The following is a 23,093-nucleotide window of genomic DNA, read 5'->3' as shown; positions in this document are numbered from 1 at the left end:
GTTTCAAAGACAGAATCACTAAGGTCTGGCAACTGATTAAATATGGAGAGTGAGGGAAAGGGAAGAGTTGGAAATGACCGAGGTGAATATCAATGATTAGGAAAATAGTGTTCATGAGAGGAAAAAGAAAGTTTAGAAAAAAGGAAGAGTTTAAATGAAGAGATAAATGAATTCTATTTTGGACATGGATGAGCTTCTGATACCTACAAGACATCCAGGTGGAGATATCTAGGAGGCAGTTGGTAATGCAGAATTGGAGGTCAGGAGAGAGATGACAACTGGATATGTAGATCTGGGTGTCATCTGCACAGAGATATTAGTTGAGTCCATGGGAACTGATGAGATCATGTACAGGAGGGCCTAGGACAAAGCCCTGGTATACACTCATGCACAGAGGGCAGACACAGATGGTGATCCAACCAGGTAGACTGAGAAGGATCAGTATTAGTCAGGAGAAACAGAAGAGAGCAATGTCACAATAACCTAGGGAGGAAAAAGTATGCAAGGAGGACAGGATGGTCAATGGTATAAAAAGCTGCGGGGAGGTAAAGAAGAATAAGAACTGAGAAAAGACCACTGGATTTAGCACTTAAAGAGATTTTACTCTTGGAGAAAAAAAAAAGCAGTTTCAGTTAGGCAGTGAGACTGGAGTTAAATGGTTGAGAAGGGAATGGAAATTGAGGAAGTAAAGGAAATAAATGGAGACTAACCCAAAGTATAATAGAATTATCAGATTTTTTTTGCTGAATTTTATTAATGTAGGCCAAGACAGCATTTTTGGGAAAGCATGTAATGGTACTACTTCTTTTTAAAATATAAGTTAAAATACCAGAATTTTTATAAAGTATCAAATCATACATGTCTATACTACTTTCTATTTGTTACATATTTCCCCCATAAAATACATTCATTTCTACTTTTCATAATATTTAGATTCAAATCGTTTTTCTACAACGTCCAAGTCTTTCTAGATAACATTTAAACCATAAATTCAATGAATACATCATTTGTCTTTAAGACACTGCAATTTTTAGTACACTGCAAAGATCTTTAAAGAGAACTTAAAAAAAAACCCAGAATTTCTGGTTAAACTTCCAATTATACATAGTCAAGAAATTATATAGTATCCCTTGAAAAAACAACAGGTTAGCTGAATGTATTTATTACCAAAAAATACATTTTTTAAAACCACTTAAAAAACAAAGCTAAAAATACTAAAACAGTTATAGTATTACATTCCGGTTTTAGCTATCAATATGGGAAAAAAGTATTATCTTGAAATATGAATTATACATGTTAATATAGTTTAAAAACTTAAATGAAGCAAACATTCTTTAATTATATATAAGCTTTATGGTATTTCAGTTTTTAATCTGCTTTCAGTAAGGTCAATCTAAAAAATAACAGTTTTAATATTTTTGAAAAGCAAAGGAAAAAACATTTTCTGTATAGTTTTAGAAAGCGATATTCTCTGAACTATGGAAAATTAGTCTTAAAATTTGTTACGTCAGATTAACATTTTATTCTTACAGCTACTGAAAACTTTAAAGGAAAAAGTTTGCTTACTTGTCAGGATTTTCCTTGGGTGCTGGAAATGACTGAGGATTCACATGAGCCAGTGTAATAAATTCATTCTTCTCCAAACTTCCAACCAGGATTCGGATTTTTGATTCCACCAAGCCCACCCTGAACAAATGCCACTTAGTATTACTAAAAGTCTGTTTACTTTTAAACAAAAATAAAAGTTAAGCAAAATGTACAGAAATAGAAGAATTATATTGAAAGAAGTTATGGTACTCTTTAAAAAAAATAAGAATACCAAAATAAGCAGTTTAATGGACTAATTGTCCCCTGTAACTCAAGTTGTTAGTAACTTTATAGTACTCTCTCTACCTTAAAGGTCAAGAGATAATATTTACCCTCTTTCAAAAAAAAAGAAGTTTTAATCAAATCAATAAATTCAAGAAACCAAGTCTTTTCTCAAGACCTTTAAGGAAAAGATATTAATAGAGCAGTTTTAAAAATGAATAGCTTTAAGTGAACTTCAGGTAATAGTAAAAACCATAGTAGTAAATAAAAAAACTAAAGATATTATTGGCAGTTATGTGGCATCCATTCACTGAACAAAAAAAAAAACAGACCTAATTTCAATGTCCTAGCAACTTATATGACTAAAAAAAAATTTAAGTCAAATTGAAGGGTTCATTGAGTTATTCTTCCTATTATCCAGTGTCCATTTTATTTAGATCTGTGCTCTTAATTCAAAGGGTCATTTGGAAGTTTATGGTTTCTTTTCTGTGAATCTTATCTTATACTCACCATTCTAGTCGCTGCTTTTCTGTTGGTGCACTTGCTAGAAGTACAATATAATGCCTTTGAAGATAAAGACAATATGCTATTTATTTTATTTATATGTTTGGAGTTGGATATTCAAGCCATAATGCTATAAGCTTCCTTGAATTGTTCTAACTTTAGAACAGCTAGCCCAAAATTCATTGCAAAGTGAAAATTTCACCTAATGTACATTAATGGATAATAGTTTATAAATATTTCACAAATGCTCAAACTACAGGATAGTTTAATCTCTTCTGAAAGAAATATACATTAACAGATTATGTTAAAAACATAAAAAACAAGAAAACCAAAACAACTGTTGCAATAGAGAGCAACACAGATATGGCATCTTGCCCCTCAAAACTACTTAAAAACAATTCAATCAACACATCAATTAAAATAAACTTGTTTTAAAGGGACAATGGACAAAATTCAGTGCTTCAGTCATGTACCTTACAACTAATTATGAAAACTTTGCTAATAAACTAGTAAATGAAAATTGGATTCAATTATTATAAAGATTGTAAAGGAAAATACTTCTAAAAGGAAAACCTCAAAAAGCTAAATTTAGAAACTGATACCAAACTAAAGTAGAAAGGAAAAAAAATCTAGCTCCATCTAGAAGTATTTGCAATTTTTAAAACTTTATTATAACTTCCTCATCTTGATCAATTACCTTTTCTTTACAACGAAAGTAATAGTGTATTAAGTACAACTGATGTACTTCAATTACACACACACACACACACACACACACACACACACATTTATAAAGCATTCATAAGTGTTAGAAACAAGGTTTCTTCCAAAACATTTAAACCGCAAAACAGATCAAATTTAACAAGTCAAGAATACCACCAAAATCAGTATAGTTTGATCATCTCTGAAATAACTACTTGCCCACTGCTCTAAAAGACTGGCAATAGTCTGTGGACAAAATAATATTCTGACCTAAATCATAATAAAGTCACCTAATAAAGTTCTGGTTTACCAAGAAAAATTATTTTAAAAGATACTACAAATCTTTCAAAAGTAGGAAAAAAAGAAAAAGGAGAAAACTTTATTAAGCTTAACTATGTTCAGTCCATATTCTCCTGTGTTTATTTTTGCTGACAAAGAATTGTTGCTAATGGTTAAAAGAAAAAGTTATCTGTGATTTAAAAAAAAGTTAATTTGCTAACTTTTATACACAGGCACAGGCTAACAACATTCACTTATCCAGACCTTAAAACTATGTGGAGCAAAAAAACAAAACTAACAAAACAAGTCCACCAAGTCTCTGAGCAGTAAAAAAAAAAAAAATTTCAAATAGCTACAAACTAAAGGCTCTTAAAGCTAACAGAACCTGACTGATTTTTGTTGATACAGAATTATAAAGTCTGATCGTATGGTTTTCTAATCCATGGCAATCAAGGTGGGAGTTTACTAAGGTGGGGGAGAGGGAAGTAGGGAGAAAGCAAATACAAGAATAACCAAAAAATTTTATAACATTTTTTCTGGCTCACTTCTTAAACTTGTAGGTGTTTTACTAGTTATACACTAACTGTATATTCACACTATACTATGTTTATGGCTTCCCTCTAAAATTTAGCTCTGTAAGTTTTCATCTTTTCATCTCCAATGTTTTGTTATTGCTTACAAAAATGTGTTCAATGAATAGCATTGGGAAGAAACTTCATATATGGGATAAATAGATTTATATATAAAATAAACTATTTTTGGTGCACTACAAGCTAGGATAACTAAAGTTCATAATGATTGTAATCAAGGAAATGTTAATTGATAGTCCTAGTTTTAAAAAGCAAGAAACTACATAATATCTTTTTAAAATACATCAAAAATGATTGAAGGTATTTAATCTAAGGTTTGGTATTCAGAAAAGTGGATTATTTTCTTAATCCTAATGACACTAGAGAAATGAAGTACTACTATGTGCCCATAGCCATGCCACAAAACTAATAAGCAATTCGATTTGTACAGTGAGAAAATGCTAGAGAGCTACAAACACAGAAGTGGACACTAAATTAACATTTTTAACAATCTTTAGGATATAATTATTCAGATGTTTAAAACTTTAGGGAGTAATCTTTGAAAGTAAATTATAAAGTTTCTAAGATGCTAAAAATCAGATATTTACACACAAAGCAAACTTTCCCCTACCTTTCTACAACTAGGCATATTGACTAAAGAAAAGGCAAATGATGAATCCATCAGAGTTCCCTTGACCCTCTCCAAAAATTATTCTCTCCTCACAAAGATAAAAAATTCATATTGAAAAAGAGTAGAAATTTACCTTACATCTAAATTATTTTTAACTTTCTATTAAAAATCTTTCAAAATAGTTTACAAAAATGACTGTCATATTAAATGTTTAGTGGATTGAGTACTTGAATGAGGCAAATCAAACCTGAAAAGATTTCATGCATGTTTCAAGTATTAGATTGCTACGTTAAAATGAGTAAAAAATTACTGGTAAACAAAGAACCTTGGATGAATCAAGTTATTATAAACATTCTATCAAATCAATGTAAAGTTTGATATTTTTAAATTCAGTTCTAAAAATATTTTGTAGCAAATTCAGAATGGAATTTAGAATTGAAATTAAGACCCAAACAAGTATTATATCTTTAGGCCACTGATGCTCACCTAATCAGCCACATCTCAATCTGAGAAATGTAGAAATGCCATAAAAAGTTATATTAGCTTCTTAAAAAACTGCAGCCTAATGATAAGAGAATTGTTTATAAAATCCAAAGTTGAGATACTAGCCATTGAAACTTGGATACTTCCTCTAATATTATTTATTACAAGTACCTCTCCAAAAATGCCTAGATACCTAAATTAACTGGGTATAAAAATCAGAACACATCTCAATTACCCTTATATCTCAACTGCTGATGTCTTCTTTGTTAAATCTTTTTTTTTGGCATATTGTGTTTTGTCTTTCAATATTTTTCATCAAAGGAAAGTCTTTTCACTATCAGTGCACAATTAAGTTATCTTGAATCTGATGCAGTCAAAAGTCATTCCCAAAGTTGTGTCTTTCTCAAAGTTCTTAAAGAAATGTGAGCCTCAATTTTATCACATTAAGTGTCCTTAATACATTGAGTTTAAAAATGAGAAGTCAAATGCCTTTCTGTTCTCAAAAATAATTTCATATAAAGTACTAAGCATTTCCAAGACACCACAAATCAATGTGCTGTGAATTCACATTTATACTTATAAAAGATGTTGACAATTTGGTTTCCTGGAAGTTTGGTTGTAAAGAAAGGAAACATTCTTGCAATTTTCTGGATGATTTCCTTCATATAGAAACACTTGAATATAATGAATGAATGGCAGAAGAGTATGTAGTAAATTGTATTTTAAGACAATTGCAATAATGAAGGATGCTAGACAAATTTAGGTAGTTTATGCTACAAGAGATACATATTTCTGAAAGAATATTATTAATAAAATAATTCTCAATATTTGTTGTATCTAATGGGTTTAGACATATCCACAACTTGAGACTATAATAAAGAGTGTCTACAAACCTTTTATCATCAAGAGGTTTTTATTGTTTAATATTTCTAATGCTTAACTTCCTTTGTAAAAATGGATCCTTTGGAGACGAATAGCAAAAATAAAAGAAATTTTGTGCGATATAGCTGACATGTCATGATTTTAAGCATTCAAATTTAGATGATTTTTGTTACATATTTAAAATATATCCATATCACCAACTTCATATATTTTCTGAATTAATAGATGAAAGCAAACTACATTACACATATGCAGCAAAATAATATGTATGCTTTCAGGTTGAAAATTTAGAAAAAACAAATTAGAATTGACTTTAAAAACTACTATTTAAGTTAAAAGAGATCCCTGTCAAGGTGTTCTCAAATAAAAAAAAAATTTTTTTTTAGCTTTCTTTAAAAAGTACATAGGTCATTGGGTTCTAAAGAAGAAAATATAAGTTTGTTGCTTCCCTACTTGCATGAGATGAACTAATAAGTCCAACACCTGAATATTAAAATTACAAAGGGAAAATTTGGGTGGATGAGGCTTCTTAAGAAGTTCGAGTGGTATCACTACATATTTTTGATGATTTTTTGTTCTTCAGTTGTCAACTACTATTCTAATTGATTTGTACTAAATTAGAAAGAGTAGTACCTAAGCCTATATCAAACTTAAATGCTCCTGAAAAGTAAAAAGGGAGAAAATCTATACACCAACAAAATTACTAACGAAAAGGTAGAAATTATGAATATTATAAATTATTTAAATTGCCACTGATAACACAATCTTCCAAATGCAATTCCCAGAACACAATTCAAGTGCTCTAATATTGTTTTTTTTCCATGCAAAAGATACAGAAACAAAACACAGAGACATTATGATGGTCATCATTCATTTTTTTAATTGGGGAATAGCATATTAAAATCTTGCTTAGATTATTACATAACACAATCCAATACAAGATCAGATGGTTAGAAAAGTTTCAAATCTTAAAAAAAATTGAAAAGAAAAAAAAATGGGACTCTGGCAAAATTTCATCTCAGGGCAAATAAAAATGCAGTCCATTTTTTTTCAAGTAAGATTTATTATAAAACTTACAATTTTCATCAAAACCAAATACATTTAAAACAGGCTTCTGACCTGTACTAAAAAGGTATTAAACTATTAAACATTTATATTAAAAAATATTAGTTCTTCTAGGCTCCTAGGAAAACTTTTAAGTATTTGAAGGGACTTCCTTATTTATGAAAAAATAAGGATGGGTAATATTATACTATAGCCTACTGAAAATGCTTAACAGCTGGCTAGGTGTTGAGCAAATATTTCAGTGAGAAGTAATTTTACAAATTGAAGTGACTATAATCTTTCCGAATATAAACTTTTAACAAGAACTGCTCCCCTCTAATAATCTTAGTTTTTCATCCTTTAATCAGCAACACATACCCTTCTGCTGGCCTAATAGAAATGAATAGAAAAACCTCATATTTAGCATTTGTCCTTCTAACCAAATCAGTGACACCAATTTTTACTCATGTGATGTTTTCATTAAAAAAAAATAGTTAAAATTATTTGACAAGCAATTATAAAGGCTCAAAAAGGAAGAAATACATCAATAAAAACTGTTTACTATTCTAAATATTAGATTCACAGGAAAATGAAAACCCTCAAATCTAATTCTATTGGAAATGTTTGTCTAACAAAAAGTGTCATATATACAGATATATCACTGTGAATATTAAGAAAGCAGAATGTCTGCCATGCCTTAAAATACATACTTGTACTTTTGAAAGAAGTTGGGAGCTTCAAAAAGTTTGGACCACTCTGCCTTACTCAGCAAAATTTCATCTGTGATAGCAAGACCTAAATTAAAGACATATTAAACTTCTTTGCATATTTCACTATAAATATTAGCAATCTGACAATTTAAAAACCTTTATCATACCACATGCATACATTATACTGCAACATCATTATTTATTAAATTTATAAAGTCTTTCTCATTTTAAAAGTACTAATTATGGGGAAAATACATAAATATTTTACACAAGTTGAGTCATTACTGAATCAAGTCAGTTATCAATAATAATAGTAATAATATTCTAATACTTTCTATAAGTATTGGATTAGATTAAATAATATAATGTTCTATATAAGTAACTACAAAAATTGAAGTTATCTAGCTAGGAGAGGAAAAACCTAAGGTAGTTTTCTTCCCTTTGGGATTTTCTTTCTACTAAAATTGATTATGGGAGACTTATGCATTCCCCATAAAGGAAAACACAAAGTGGAAAACTTTACTGAAAGGTTTTAATTTCATGGTAGTTTTAGAGTTTTTTGTTGCAAAATGGAAGGCAATGATTCCCATTTTTGCCAAACTTCCTTCCTTAAGGACTTTTATCTTCCTATTAACTTAATCTCTACTTGTAGAAGAGACTTGAAATTGTCATTCTATTTGGGTGAAGATGCCAATATGCATAAAATATTTAAAAATTGTAACTTTTTCTATTTGTGTGAAGACAAATACAAATTTTTTTCTGAAAAAAAATATAAAGTATTACACTCATTTCTTGAGAATATATTGCAATCCTTAAATAATAGCAAAGTTCTAGCTTGGAAATTATCATTTTAGTCAATATATAATGTTCCTAGGATTATAACAATATTTTAAATTTTTGCATGAAGAAAAGGGTAAGGATAAAAGAACTTACCTTGTTTAAACTCCTCAACCATGACCATCCGTGTAGAAACGGACACATTGTACGTAGAATTCTGTTGTGGGTATGCTGGTGTAATTATAGGCATAAGATGGTACCTATCACTGGGGTTTACCTATATATAACAACAGCCAATCAGTTTCTTCAAGTACACATGCAACAGAAATTTGGACTTTTATCCTTTTTGATAAACTGAACAATGATCAATTTTAATTGTATTCATTGTTGAAGGTGAAATCAAGAAAATGTAGGTAAATCCTGTTTTGATATTGTTTTAGCGTACCAGAAAAATAAATCTAATCTAACAGTCAAAATTCAAGGTAAACAAATGAGCATGTCACACTAAATTTTTCAGGACATCCAAGTGAATATAGAATGTTAGAAAGCCTAATTTAATACATTACCCTAATGTAAACTTTTAAAAAAAAAATCAATAAAACTTCTGAACTGTACTTTGGTTTCAATTACAAATTCATTTTCATAAAAGTACTACATTAAAACATCTACTCAGAAGAGGTTTTTAGTAGTCTACCTTTACACAATTACTAACTAGGAACAAGGGACCTAAAAAGAAAATAGAAGTTTTATAGACCCTAATTATTAGGATATTAATATAGTATCCAAAAATAAAACAAACTCTCCCCCCCAAAAAAAAACAAGAATTACTACAGACAAAACAAAGCAAGGAATTATTACAGAAAAAAACCACATTTCCTAAAACATTATACTTTAAGGTCTCCAAAGTAAAGTTTTAATATTAAAAAAATATATATCAAAATTATAATCATGTTCTTAAACATATCCTAGAATCAAAGGATGTCAGAACTGGAAGGTACAGAAATGATCTAGCCCAATGTTTGAATTTTACTGATGAGGAAATTGAAGCCCAAAGAAGGTCTTGCCACTGGTTAAACAAATTGTAAATGGCAGAAATCAGGCCTAGAACTCAAGTCTCCTAACTCCCTAGACCACTATACTTTGCTGTACCATACTATAAATTTTACATAATAGATCTATGAAATACTTAAATTATACTGTTCATGCTGATTATGCCTTTTAAAAATGTCAACAGTATTATTTAAGGACCCAGGTCTATTCTGAGGAGTTGAATTTCTGTTATCTCAAATGTAAGACCCTGAATTATAATTCAATTGGTTTACCCTTTAAGTTTGGAAACTTTTAAATATAGTCCTTTTTGATTAAAAGAAAACAGAAAAAATAGTTTTAGTGCAGTGATGAGAGCAGCAAAATCAATACTGGCACAAAATATAATGTGTGTGTGTGTGTGTGTGTGTTTGTGTATGTGTGTGTGTGTGTGTGTGTGTGTGTGTGTGTGTGTGTATGAATGAATTTTTCTCAGTAGTGATAGTAACACCCCAAAAGAACTACAATTAAAGCTATTCCTTGGTTCAAACTCAATGCAATTTCCAGAAATTCAAACCAACTGTAACATTTACATCACGGATGGTTAAAAAGATAACTTTTTGAAAGTGGTCAACAGCTTTTATATTACAACTCAGTTTTAACAAAATATTTACATAAAATAAATACAGGGAATATTTTTAGTAGCCTTTTATTTTATTTTCTTATGCACAAATGCCCATACAACTTTTACTTACACAGTATTAATTGTATGATTAAGTATATATTGTAGGTTGCAAATCTCTTACTGAAGTCAGTATGTTCATCTAGATATTATATATATATATATATATATTATTAAGTATATTTTAAGATCACAGGGTACAAAGTAATTATGTCCTATAAATTATAGGACCATTACAGTTGATGTTATAATAAAAAATATAATAATTGTTGAAATAATTGCCAGTAGTCAGCTACATCCATAAATACCTAAAACATGAAGTCTCAGTGGAGTTTCTTTAAGCAGTCGATTTCACTTTTTACTGTACAGTGTGAATTTATAGGGGAAAAAATAATACACTAACCCTTGGGTCCCATACAGGCAAATTAAGATTGCATTCTTCAGGTTGTTTCAATAGCACTGGATTTGGCCATTCCCTGTTTAAAAAGATTGTAGCACTTGATAAGACTATTGGATATTACCATCTATACTTTTTTAATTACAAGTATTTTGTGAAATGTGATCCTTCTTCATTTTGCCCTCTTGACAAATCAATAGATGAAAGACTTGTTATTCTTTTTTCTTCAAGTTAAGTCTATGTAAGGCGCCTTCTTTCTAAACTACAGAATCACAAGAATCATTTGAAAAATATCTCATTTTGCAACCCTGAAATGGCTGATTAAAGCCATTATATAGTAATAACAATTAGCTCTATTGTAATATATCTTGAAATGTTCTTCAGATCAAAGACAACAATGGAACAAGGAAAACCCACCCTTTTCAGAAAGAGTATCCATTCTTTATTCTACCTCAATCCATAGGCAACTGGAGAAATAGCTAAGGCAGCAGGATCAATTATAAAAACTTCATGCAATAAACAAAAGATTTTTCCACTAAGATGCTTAAGATGATGTAGCATTAACCATTGGATGAAATAAAGTACTTTTCCTATGTGGTGGGACCATTCATTTAAAGTCATATACATTAAACTACAAATATTTAACCCACTTTAAAGGCTGGAGAGAGGGCTTTCTAAAACTTATCAGCAATGTTATGGAAACTTTAAAAGTATTTGACTTAAAATGTTTTTTCAATTCAAATAATAAAGCCAAATGAGTAGGAAACAAGTGACTAAATGTAAAGGGCTACAGGCCAAGATCAAAATCAAAATGATAGGGAAGGGAACCTCAGCCTGTATATAAGACCATGAAATCATGTGGTCTGGCACTAAGGCAACCACAGGCAGGACTCAAAATTCAATAAACCTAGATTTTTAGGGGTGAATTAATTAATGCTTGACCAAATATATAGCAAGCTAAATTTAAGTTTTGGCCTTTGGCAGAAAAAAAGTTTCCCACCCCCTGCTTTAAGGGAATGGTGAAAATCATCAGTTTAATAAAAAAAAAATGCAATGGAATTCCAGAAAATAACTAATTATTTTTCTTAAGCCTTAAACATCTTGAAAATTAAAAAATTGAAGTCACTAATTCCATTCATAAAGACAAAAACAACTAAAGATCTAGTCAGGATCTTTAACAAATGAATGTCTATAGTATTAAGTGGTAAATTTTATTAGCTATATGAGAAAAATCTAGAATGACTAACATTTCAAGTGTCACAAAAAATTTTTTGCATTTATCTGTGAATGTATTCTTCTTATATGTTTCTTGTGTATGTTATAGCCTCAATATTTTATTGACAATAACTGATTAACTGAGTGTTCCCCAAGTATACAACTTTAAATTTAAAGAGGTTCCAATGTGGAGGAAAAAAGGGAGCTTTCTCAAAAAGCTAATGGATATCCCAAGTTACCATTTTTATTTGATTAAGCATGACATTCAGGTTAAAATTAAAGTAAGAGTTTATGTGGAGATTACTTAATGTTGAAATATAAGCATATTGCTAGTCTGCTTCATCCTTTTTGGTCAGATACAGTAATGTGAAATGAAATAGGACTTAGGTTTCCTCTTTTAAAAAATAACACAAATTCTGGGTCCCCATTAAACTAAACTGTTACTCATGTACAATTTTAAAATCTGGAACCAGCTGCAGAAGTGTCATAGAAATAAGACTAAACTTCAGTGTCTACAATCAATTTTATTTTAATATAATCTAAACACATACCATTTAGAAAATACCAAGAAAAATTTATGTACAAGAGTTGATGCTATTGCATTTGGATAAAGCTGGCAAGTTCTTGCTACTAGCATAGCCCAGGAAACACCACCGAGGAAACCTAATATATTGGAATAGATGTTGTGGCCTGTTGATAAGGGAAAAACAAAAAGTGAGTTACTGGAAAACAAAACATACATCATTTTAATTAGCTACCTAGCAAATTCTGAACTCACGTTTGGCCCAAAGTTTGATAGCTCTCAGAGTTAACCTGAAGTTGTCAATGTTTGGTACTAGATGTAAAATTTCGTCGGTTACCCTGCAACCTAATGAACAAAAAAACATATTTTAGATTATCAAAAGTTCATTTTAAAATGTTATATAATTTACCAAAACTTTCCTAGACCCATGACTATGAAACAACTTAAAAGTACCATCAGATTACTTTATATATTGTAAAGTTTATAGTATTAAGTGGTTAATTTTATTAGCTATATGAGAAACAAATTTAGATATGATATAATCCCAGAAAAAGCCTACCACATTGGATAATGTCCATAAAACAGGGGATGGGAGGACATTTAAATACCAAAATTCACATTTCAGCTGATAACTGACACTTGCTACTCCAATTAGAGAATATTAAACTATAAGGGATGCATCAACTAAAATGATCAACATGTTTAAGTTATTAAAAATAACCTGCTCACATTATTACTTGAATACTTGAACCCATCATCCAAATTAAGGAATAATGGTGTATCAAAACCTTTAGTTTCAGAAAGGAAAAGATCCAAGTTTTTTTCCTTTTTAAACTAAATCAAACTGGTCACATCCTTGAGTCCTACTATTAATTCAGCTTTGAGTATACTGATTAATTCAAAGTAAGACTGAACTATTAATGTACCAGAAAAGCTCAAAGATCTTTATTTCTTATTTGACAAGAAAATTTGATGATATGCATTTTACATACCATTAAGACTTCTTATGCATCTAATATCTAAATTTTTTAGTAGACTGTCATCACGTAGGTCCAAATCTTCAGGAATAGTCTGCAGTGCTAATCTTGCAAACAAAATATCAATCTAAATCAAAACAAAAAGTAATCATTCCACATTCATCAAACTATAGAATTATGTTTAAAAGGTAAATTTCCAGAATACATAGAAAATTATTCTTTTGAAGTTTATGTTATCTAATGACATAATAAATCCTGATAACGTCCTGCTACCCACATGAAGAGTTAAATTTATTCATCTAGGCCCTTCCATCTAGATAGTGCAAAAACACTGTAATAGTTCAAATTACAACTGAAATAGCTGCAATTCTGACCATATTTAGCCAACTCATTTATAAAAGTCTTACTATGTACATACAATTATTCATGCTAGCTTAATTTCAATGGTAGCATATTACCAAAAAAGTTTAGCAGATTTTTTATAAATTAATTAAAAATAGTAAGACAAAGCTTTATTGATAGGGAAAAGAAAGAATTTTAATGAAGGTAAAAAAATTTAAAACATTACTATTGTTGTTTTTGGCATACTATCCTAAGGAGTTGGAGAGTCAGACAATTTTAAATAGATAAAATTAGTACATCATTGAAGCAATAAAAGGAAACTTAGCCAATTTAGCATAAGATTAGAATTACAAATTGAAACATAGCAAATTATTGCTAATGATAAGTTTAAATCTACAAATTCACCTTAAAGACTTCTTACCGATGAAGTTTATAAAGACAGGCTAATAGAATCTACCTTAAAAGAATACTTATGAGAAAAGGTAGGTACAAAGCCAAGATGAAATTGAAAATTACAAGTTAGAAAATAAATAACTTTTCCCAAATCTAAAATATAAACCATTTTCATTCCTTTGTAGTCACAAAATTTCTGCAGTATAGTATACCAACAAATAATTAGACATCTCACAATGAAATAGAAGTATTTTAGATTAGGGAGATGATACAAACAACTAATGGGGAAAAGTTTTCACCTAAAAATCTTCAATATCAAAGAAAGGATTTCAGGTAAAGAGATCCTTTCAAAATTGATCATATATCCACTTTGCTTTTTCATTTTTCTGAAACATTAGAAAACCTTTGAATCAATTATAAAGAACAGCAAAACATAGAATTTTACACACAGGATAATGTAGTTTTTAAAGAACAATGATCTAGAAAATAAAATGAATGTGTGCATACACACATACACACATTCAGAAAAAGCAAACGGGGCAGCTAGGCGGCACAGTGGATAGAGCACCGGCCCTGGAGTCTGGAGTACCTGAGTTCAAATCTGGCCTCAGACACTACTAATTACCTAGCTGTGTGACCTTGGGCAAGTCACTTGACCCCATAGCCTTGCAAAAACCTAAAAGAAAAAAAAAAGAAAAAGCAAGAAATAGTCTAATGGCTAGAGATTAGTCTAAGTATAGTTATATCCCAGTGGTGTATTTCCCATTTCCAAAGTTCTGTCCAAAGCAGACTTCCAAACCAAAAAAGCATTTACTTCAAATAAGGAGAACTTGTTATTTTCATATATTCAAATACTTAGATAGGTTTAGATGGAAAATTTTTTTAATTGTCCTAAAAGGAATAAAATACTGAATTACTATGTTTAGTTTTCTTGTTTAAGGGGTGGGAAGAGTAAGGTAATAGATGAGATTCAATTGTGTAGAAAACTCCCAATAAGGAAAACTACATCTACTTTTGCAGTTCTTAAACAACTGATTAAGGAACTAAAAAGTTAAGTGACTTAGTCAAGGATCACACAACTAGTAAGCTTCCCCAAGCTTGGAATTCACTCAGAATTTCTAGTTTCCATCAGAGCTATGCTGAAGGCCACTTTATAAATGAATCCTTTTTAATTTCCCTAGATTGGTGGTTTTCAATGTTTTTTCAATAGCAAGTTACAGTTCAAAATCTCACACTCTCCAGTAGGATCCCATGTAGAAGAAACAGAAACTAATTTGGCTACACCACCATATATGTAAAAGGGAGTTGAAATATGTTAAAGTCAGGTAGTAAAAAAATTTTAATCCCAAACATCTATTTGATCCTGGAAGCAACAGAATGTAATTTTATTAACAAAAAAAGTGTGGGGTTAGGAGGCTGAAAAAATGGTTTTCTAATATTTCAGTGAATGAAATATTAAGGATGACAATGAGCTTACAAATCTGAGGGGAGTGGGATGATAGTGGTGGCCAAGACACAAACACAAATGTTCAAAATTGGGATGGGTATTAGGGAAAAATTAATGAGTTCTACTATAAGGTATTTGGAATTTTTTAAAATGCAAAGAAGAGGGGCAGCTAGGTGGCAAGTGAGGAGCCCTGGAATCAGGAGGACATGAATTCAAATCTGGCCTCAGACACTTAATAATTACCTAGCTGTGTGGCCTTGGGTAAGCCTTAACCCCACTGTCTTGCAAAAACTTTAAAAAAAAAAAGCAAGTAAGAGAGATGCTCAGATGGGAATAGAACAGGCCCAACCTGCTGAATGTAATATGTAAAAAAAATTTTGGAGGAAGTTCACTTTCATATATGACCTTTTCATTCTTTAGAAATAACTGTTAAATTCATTTAAAAAATTGTTTAAAGATCAATGATAACTGTAGATAGAGTGACTGAAGGTGAGAAAGGAGGGCAATTGTTGTGGGGATAATCCAGGATATTATGTAAAAATTTTCATTGGAAGATGATTAAGGATGACATCAAAGGGTCAAGATGTAGAGTAGGGAAGAAGAGGGAATTTAAAGCGAATGTCCTCTATTTTCTCAGTAAATTATGAGGTGAAGGCTTCAGCTGAGAGGATTAGGGAAATACGTTGTGGGGGGGGGGCTTTCAGGGAGAGGCGAAGATAATTTATAATTGTTTCTGTGACAAGCATGATAAGAGAAATCAATTCTTAAAGAGAACAAGAATTGTCTTGTTATAATGAGGGTTCAATAAGAATAGATAACATGAATTTTTAACTTACCCCATTAGTAAGGTTGCACAATTTCTTCTAGCTTAGTTACATAGTACACAGGTAGAAATGGAGAATAAAAGAATAATCCATGATTGGGGTTAACAAAACATAAGTTGTAATTCAATGAGACAGAGAGGGATTCAAGCATATAATACATAAAATTGACACAGTACACTAAAGGGTTGAGTCTGGGAAGGAAAGGGAAGAGAATTTAATCAGAACAAAGGATATGGTAATGGAGGTTGGCAGATCTGGAGGTCACAGTGAAGACAAAGATAGATTTAGACAAGAATAAGGCCTTGGATGGAATTGGAATGATAGGAGGCTATGATTTAATAAAAGAATTGTGGAGTTCTTTATATGGAAATGAACTGTGAATGATGGCCAGATCATAGGTGAAAATTCTGTGTGTGGAGGAGGTAAAGTATAGAAATTCTAAGAGTTGAATGAAGAACTGGGAGGTTAGGAGTTTGAGAGAATTTGAACATTTAAGTTGATGTCCTATACTCTAAGCAGGATCCAAGAAGACAAAGAACATAAATGGGGAAGAAGGAAAACCTGGCAGGGTCAATACACAATCACCAAAATCTAGACTGAATGATAAATTTGGATAACATGGACCCTAAAAAGGAAGAAGTAGTAGAGAAGTAATGGTAGTGGAAGGATTATAAACAGCAATGAGGAGCCAAGAATATTCCAAATGCGAATCCAGGAACTTGTGATGTCTAGAGCATGAGAAAAAGTACAAGTGAAAATAATGGACAGGAACACAGTAATATTGGGGTGAATCAGGTAAAAGTAAAAAAATGCCAGAAGGCGAAAAGAACTCTAGAGGAAGAAGTGTCAAGTGAAAGGAAGCTTGCTACTTATGGGAAATAAGTTCTAGAAGAAACAATGCAAAAAGTGAGTAGAGTTGGATACACTGCAGACCTAGAGCTGAAATGAGTGGGAATAGGGAACAGGAAGCAGAATGTGAGGAGGGGTATGGTTTACGCTTATGAAACAAAGAATTCAGCTATCACTGGGATTAGGAGAGTAAAAGTAGAAGTGTGTTAACATAGAAAGAAAATAGAGTTTAGGAATAAAGTAATCAATTGAACTTTACTATTAGTATTTCTGGCCATACTTTACTAGTTCTTATATGAAAAGATTCATCTTAAAAAGGAAGAAAAAAAAGACACGCTTGTAAGCTAAGCAGTAACTGCAACAATTTAACAAACCTGTTTTAAAAGTAGACAAAGACACATCTAGATGCTGCAAGTGATATATAAAGAAAGAATTTCGAATAATTCTTTTTAAGTTCTAATGTCAATAGTTTTCATGGTAGATTACACTCTAAAGAAAAGAAGACTATAAGGTCTTTGAAAGTAAGGAAAACTTCACTGTTGTCTTTATATTGCTGAAACACAGTATATTCAAATTCGTAATTTAAAACTTCAAGGTCAAGAATGTAATGGACATGAACAGATCAAAATATGACATACTTAGGAATCATCAATAAGTGGCATTATCAAAGTAATATCTTGAGGGGAAAAAAAATGAGTTCATTAATATTGGGAGAACAAAAGCAATCCATGTTTCATTTGCATCTGTGTTAGGCAAAAGGGCAGGTAGAGTCAATAAAGCACTTAGTCTAGTCAGGAAAACTTAAAATCCAATCTGGTCTCAAGATACTAGATAGATGACCTGAGTAAGTCACTTAACCTTCATTTGCCTCAATTTCCTCATCTGTAAAATGGAGCTAATAATAGTATCTATCTCCCAGGGTTGTTGTGAGGAAGAAATATAATTATAAAGTGCTTACCACAGTCCTGGCACATAATAGGTGTTACATAGTAAATAGCCATTTTTATTATTGGTGAGATGATGATGATGATGATGATGATAATGAAATGATAGTTCAGTGGTGGTGTTGGTGGTGTTGATGATGATGTTAAAAGTATATATAAGGAAGGGCCTCAGACCAACATGTGAATTACTTTTAGTTATCGCATGGTAGAGACATGGATAAGAATAGAATAGACAGGTATGGATGAATTGTAATCTGAAAGGAATACCTATCATTAATGAGATCAGAGATGTACATACTAGATAAGAAAAGTATAAGAATAATATAGGATTGGCACTGCTACCTACCATCAGTTAAAAAACTCCTGCAAACATCAAGCAGGCAAATATAAAAGTTTCAAAGCTGTACCATGCATCATCACAAAGTTCATTAATCCTACTCTCCTTAAAGTAAAATTAGGTTCCACACATGTCAATTATTAGAATTATGCTAAGACATAAACAAAAAAACAAGTCAAATTAAAATTTTACTTTACCTCTATACCATCAAAACATAACTTGATAACTGGTACAAACGCCTCTTCAACAGCCTAAAACCAAATTGAAAATTTTCAGTATCTAAAAAACCATGTTCATAATAGAATAGTAAATAAAGTTAAATTAAATTTCAGCAGTATACTCAAATTAAGTAAAATAATTATTTTGAGGGGCACTGGACAAGGGAAAGACAGGACCATAACACTGCTTTATATTTGAACTATAAAAATAATTGGTTACTACAAATTAATTAGGTTATATAGTTTGAAACATTTTAACACAGCTACACTATTTCAAATAATCCTGTATATTATTAATATGTGACTGAAATCCTTTACACCTTCTTAAAACATAATCAATAGATGCATTAAACTTTACCCTTAAATCTTTTACTTCTTCTTGTAGCTTCAATTTTTCATAGAATGAGGTGAAAAAGTCACTTCGGTCAACATGTCTTGGTGCAACACACAATGCATCAATATCAGCACCTGAAAGAAATAAATCCATCAATGGCAAAGAGCACTCCAGAGAATGGCATACTACAGAAAAATGGTATACTACAGAATCTTTTAGCTCTACTGGGCTATATTACCCAACAAAAAATTGTCAAGGGCCACATTAAAATTTATTATTTATTTTTGACTAGTATATAACCTCTATTACCAATGACTATAATAACAATAATGTGTAATAATGTCTACATGAATGAGCTTTGAGGGTCACAGGTTGGACACACCTATTTAGAACCTAGAGTCTAGAGATCAAGGGTTCTTAGTCTGGAACTTATTTTTCTTAATGTCTTGATAACTCCATTTCAATATAATAGGCTTTCTTGACAATCCCATTATTTTCTTTAAAACATGAGATATGAGATGGTATTGAACTTAAGGAACAAGTGGTTAAGGGTGGCTTGAAAAAAATAGTGCATGAAAGAAAGCAATATGGAATAATAGAGACACCTTTAATGCAGTGGATAGGCCTGGAGTCAGGAGGAGCTGAGTTCTGACCTCAGACACTTAATAATTGCCTAACTGTGTGACCTTGGGCAAGTCACTTAATCCCATTGCCTAAAAATAAATAAAAGTTAAAAAATATATGGAACAATGTCCAAATGGTAAACTGATGCCAGATTACAGATTGATTTAAATTTAGTTCAAGTTACTTATGTATAAAGTACCTACTATGTACATGTAAGCTTCCTGAGAGTTGAAATTATTCCACTATTTGTATTTATGATCTCTGCATCTATCAGTATCTGATGCACAGACATGAGTGGTTTTAACATAATAAAAAAGTTTTGAGTATTCATTACTATTTACTCTAAGTACTCATTTGAGTACTCATTACTATTTACTCTAAGATTTCACAAGACTGTCAAAGGAGTCCATGACAAAAAAAAGTTAAACCAAAAAATCTGTTTTCTAACAGTTAATGGCAATCCATCTACTAAGGATACACATCTTTCAAAGAAATAGTTTTACCACTAAAACCACAGTAAATAGACAGAGTAATTAGTCAGAATTTTACAATGTCTCACTATGCTCTATCACTGTACATGCAAAATACAGTATGTGCTTAATCATAAAAATTTTGCAATAAAAGAATTCAGAAGTTTATTATGTATAAAACCTTAAATGGGATGAGCATTGATGGGGAGGGGCAGGAGCCACATTGATTCAGGAATATGATTTCATTAAGGTAAGGAATACTCTGGAAGTAAATCTTCCTCAATCAATTAAAGATATATAACATTCTGCAACTTTAAAGTTCTTAGGAGACAAAGCTGAGGTACTGAAAGATTAAACAACCTGCCATGGTCACAAATTCAGTATGAGACTTCAACTGAAGTCTTTTTGATTCTTAGTCTGGTACTTTATGCACTGTAACATAATAAAAAGAAGTATATTGTAATATAATTACTAGCTTTTCAATTATTGCCTCTCCTTATAAGTGGATACAGGCTACCTCCTATGGATTTAAGGAAAGACTGATAAAGGATACCATTGGGAGGGAAAACAGTTTAGATGAGACAATCAAACCAAAAACAAGGGTTAAAAATTAGGAATTAGTTTCATTCAATGTTCTTAATAATATAATACAAATTATTTTTACTACCCTCAACCCCCAAATCTTATCAAATCACCCCCTTAGCATAGGAGGACCCAGAGAACAGTCCTGGAGCCAGATTTAAGATTCAAATTCCACTTCTACCGCAAAAGTGACCATGTGACCACAGGCAAGTCATTTAATAACCTCGAACTTTAGTTTTCCTATCTCTAAAATGGGAATGTTGGGTGAGAAGCTCAATTCTAGATCTGCAGTCATCACTGTCAACCCATCCACAACCTACCACTCAAATCCCTTCTGAATCAGAATAGAACTGTTTCCTCCACAAAACCTTTCCCCTCAATGCTAGCCTATAGTGGATTTTTCCTTCTCTATCTTCATTACTCAGTGGGCTCCTCCTTTCAACTCTCTAAAGCTTCTGTATTACCTCTTCCAGGCTGCTAGATTCGTATGAATCAGGAATATCTACCTTTTATAATCTCTGTAATACCCTATTAACTTTTATAACCTCTATACCATAACAGGCCTCCAATCAATATAGATGAATGGCTAATAGCAATCATAAAGTCAACCATTATGTCCTTTTTTCCTACCCTTCCTAGTTGAGCAAGGGGAGCACTCTTGGTGGACTGCAAAGCATAAAAGAAATGATCTTTAAGAACACTAATCCCTTACCAATTCAGAAACTACCAACTATAAATTTTTCCCTCAGACTCACTCAAATCCCTTCTATGGTACAAAGAATAAAGTAACATTCTTTTTTTCCCCACCCAAACCAACAAAAACCATCCCCAGTAAACAATATAAAACTGACTTCCAAGTAAACCTTTACCTTTTGTATGAACTCCTAATCTGTAGGATCCAAATGTAAAAATTTTTCCTCCAACATTTTCAATTACAGACTGTGGAAGATTCTATTAAAACAAAAGACACAGGTTTATCTTTCAAATGTAAAAGATTGAAAATTATTTTTGATCATTTTTACTTTCTGAACCAGCACCAAGAAAAGTTTTTAAAACAGACTTAGATCTAAAAGGTTTTCAGAGTTCCTATTAAATTGAGCAAGCTCTATAAATTTATGTGCCCTTCACATACCAACTTTCAAAAATCTTCATTAATTTCATTTTTCAAGATATTTTTTAATTTAACCAGGCTCCAAGACTGAAGGCCCATGCCTATCAAAATAATTTTGTTTCACACACACACAGACACACAATTTAATGACTACAATATTCAATTTTGAATGTTAACATTTTCCACTTTTAATTGCAATACATTCCTGCTCTTGTGGATCAGCTTTTCCCAGAGGAACAATGTAATAATTGAGTTTTCATTCCCAAATGACTAAAAAGTAACTACATTCATCAAGGAGTTACTACATGCCTTTTAATAACTATACTATAACACCATATCCTACAAAATGAACGTGTCTTTATTTTCCTTTTCCCTTCCCTTCTTCCCTCTCCTCTTTCTTTGAGCGTATATATGTATATATACAAACAGTTCTTGCTTTATTTAAATTCACATTAAGCAAATTCAACTTTACTTAATTCTGAAAGAATGCATTCCAAAAAAAATCACCTATATTAATTTTACTATTTAATACAGTGCACACACTCTCTCTCTCCCCCTCCCTCCCTCCCCCATCCCTCATTCCCTCTTGGCTGAGCACTGTGTGGTCTCTCACTCCTACCCCCCCCCCAAAAAAAACAAAAACAAAAGCAAAAACTGCCTTCCAAGTTAAAGCAGAAGAACTAACATTAAGAAATTTCTAGCCACGATGCTACTGAATTTGGGGAGGAAGGAAAGAGTACAATGTGGAAGCTTGGCTTAATATCTTAGCACCAAGAGACCTCTGCCCCTTTATATCCATCCATCCAAATGTCAGGCCCCCAAAGGTCTATCTTCCAACCATCCGTGCACTCCAATACTGTGTGTTTTTCCATGGTCCCTTTATATTCCTTCTGCTCTCACTTCTCTATCTCTGGCACCCCCTTGAACTATGAGCCAGTTCCTACATTCCACAGGCTGGTCCCCTTATTACCTCTCTCTCTCTCTCTCTCTCTCTCTCTCTCTCTCTCCCTCCCTCCCTCCCTCCCTCCCAATTTTCCTTACTCAAAAAACAGAATGGTCCAATTATATACATAAAATATATGTAAACTCTGTGTGTATGTGTGCCTGCTTATGAACACAGTGTATTAATTTGCACAACGATGTTCCGTTTGCTGACATTTCTTCTAATAAAAATTATTTTTAACCCAAAGGTTGTTCTATTTTACTCTTTTGCTATCCAAACATTATTCAAAATTCTATTCTATTCTCCCTTATCTTTATTTCCTAGCTGACCCAGTTTCCTTCAATTCCTACCTTCTGCAAAATATCTTCCTCAATTATCCTTTTATGCTAGAACTTTCCCTCTATTTTTCTAATCTCCAATGATATGACATCTATCTAGCTTGTTTATACATAGTTGTTTATACAA

The 23,093-nt window shown here is 31.5% G+C and overlaps 1 protein-coding gene across 8 annotated transcripts in view; it reads right to left on the bottom strand.

Moving 5' to 3' along the window:
• Positions 1–23,093, bottom strand: part of PAPOLA (poly(A) polymerase alpha) — a 74,750-nt gene that overhangs the window by 28,095 nt on the left and 23,562 nt on the right. For all 8 annotated transcript variants that reach the window (XR_012473811.1, XM_074213040.1, XM_074213037.1 and 5 more), the window contains exons 4-14: positions 21,444–21,525; positions 18,923–19,032; positions 18,544–18,597; positions 13,226–13,337; positions 12,489–12,578; positions 12,262–12,400; positions 10,502–10,574; positions 8,547–8,667; positions 7,614–7,698; positions 2,320–2,373; positions 1,567–1,686 (exon numbers count right to left, since the gene is read on the bottom strand). Coding sequence is in view for 7 of the 8 variants with exons in the window: in XM_074213040.1 (XP_074069141.1) it covers positions 1,567–1,686; positions 2,320–2,373; positions 7,614–7,698; positions 8,547–8,667; positions 10,502–10,574; positions 12,262–12,400; positions 12,489–12,578; positions 13,226–13,337; positions 18,544–18,597; positions 18,923–19,032; positions 21,444–21,525 (1,040 nt within the window). In the remaining variant the exon portion in view is untranslated. The remainder of the gene's footprint in view (positions 1–1,566; positions 1,687–2,319; positions 2,374–7,613; positions 7,699–8,546; positions 8,668–10,501; positions 10,575–12,261; positions 12,401–12,488; positions 12,579–13,225; positions 13,338–18,543; positions 18,598–18,922; positions 19,033–21,443; positions 21,526–23,093) is intronic.

Source organism: Macrotis lagotis, chromosome 1, assembly GCF_037893015.1.
Source record: "Macrotis lagotis isolate mMagLag1 chromosome 1, bilby.v1.9.chrom.fasta, whole genome shotgun sequence".
Classification (NCBI taxonomy): domain Eukaryota; kingdom Metazoa; phylum Chordata; class Mammalia; order Peramelemorphia; family Peramelidae; genus Macrotis; species Macrotis lagotis.
This window is presented reverse-complemented; position numbering and strand designations above follow the sequence as displayed.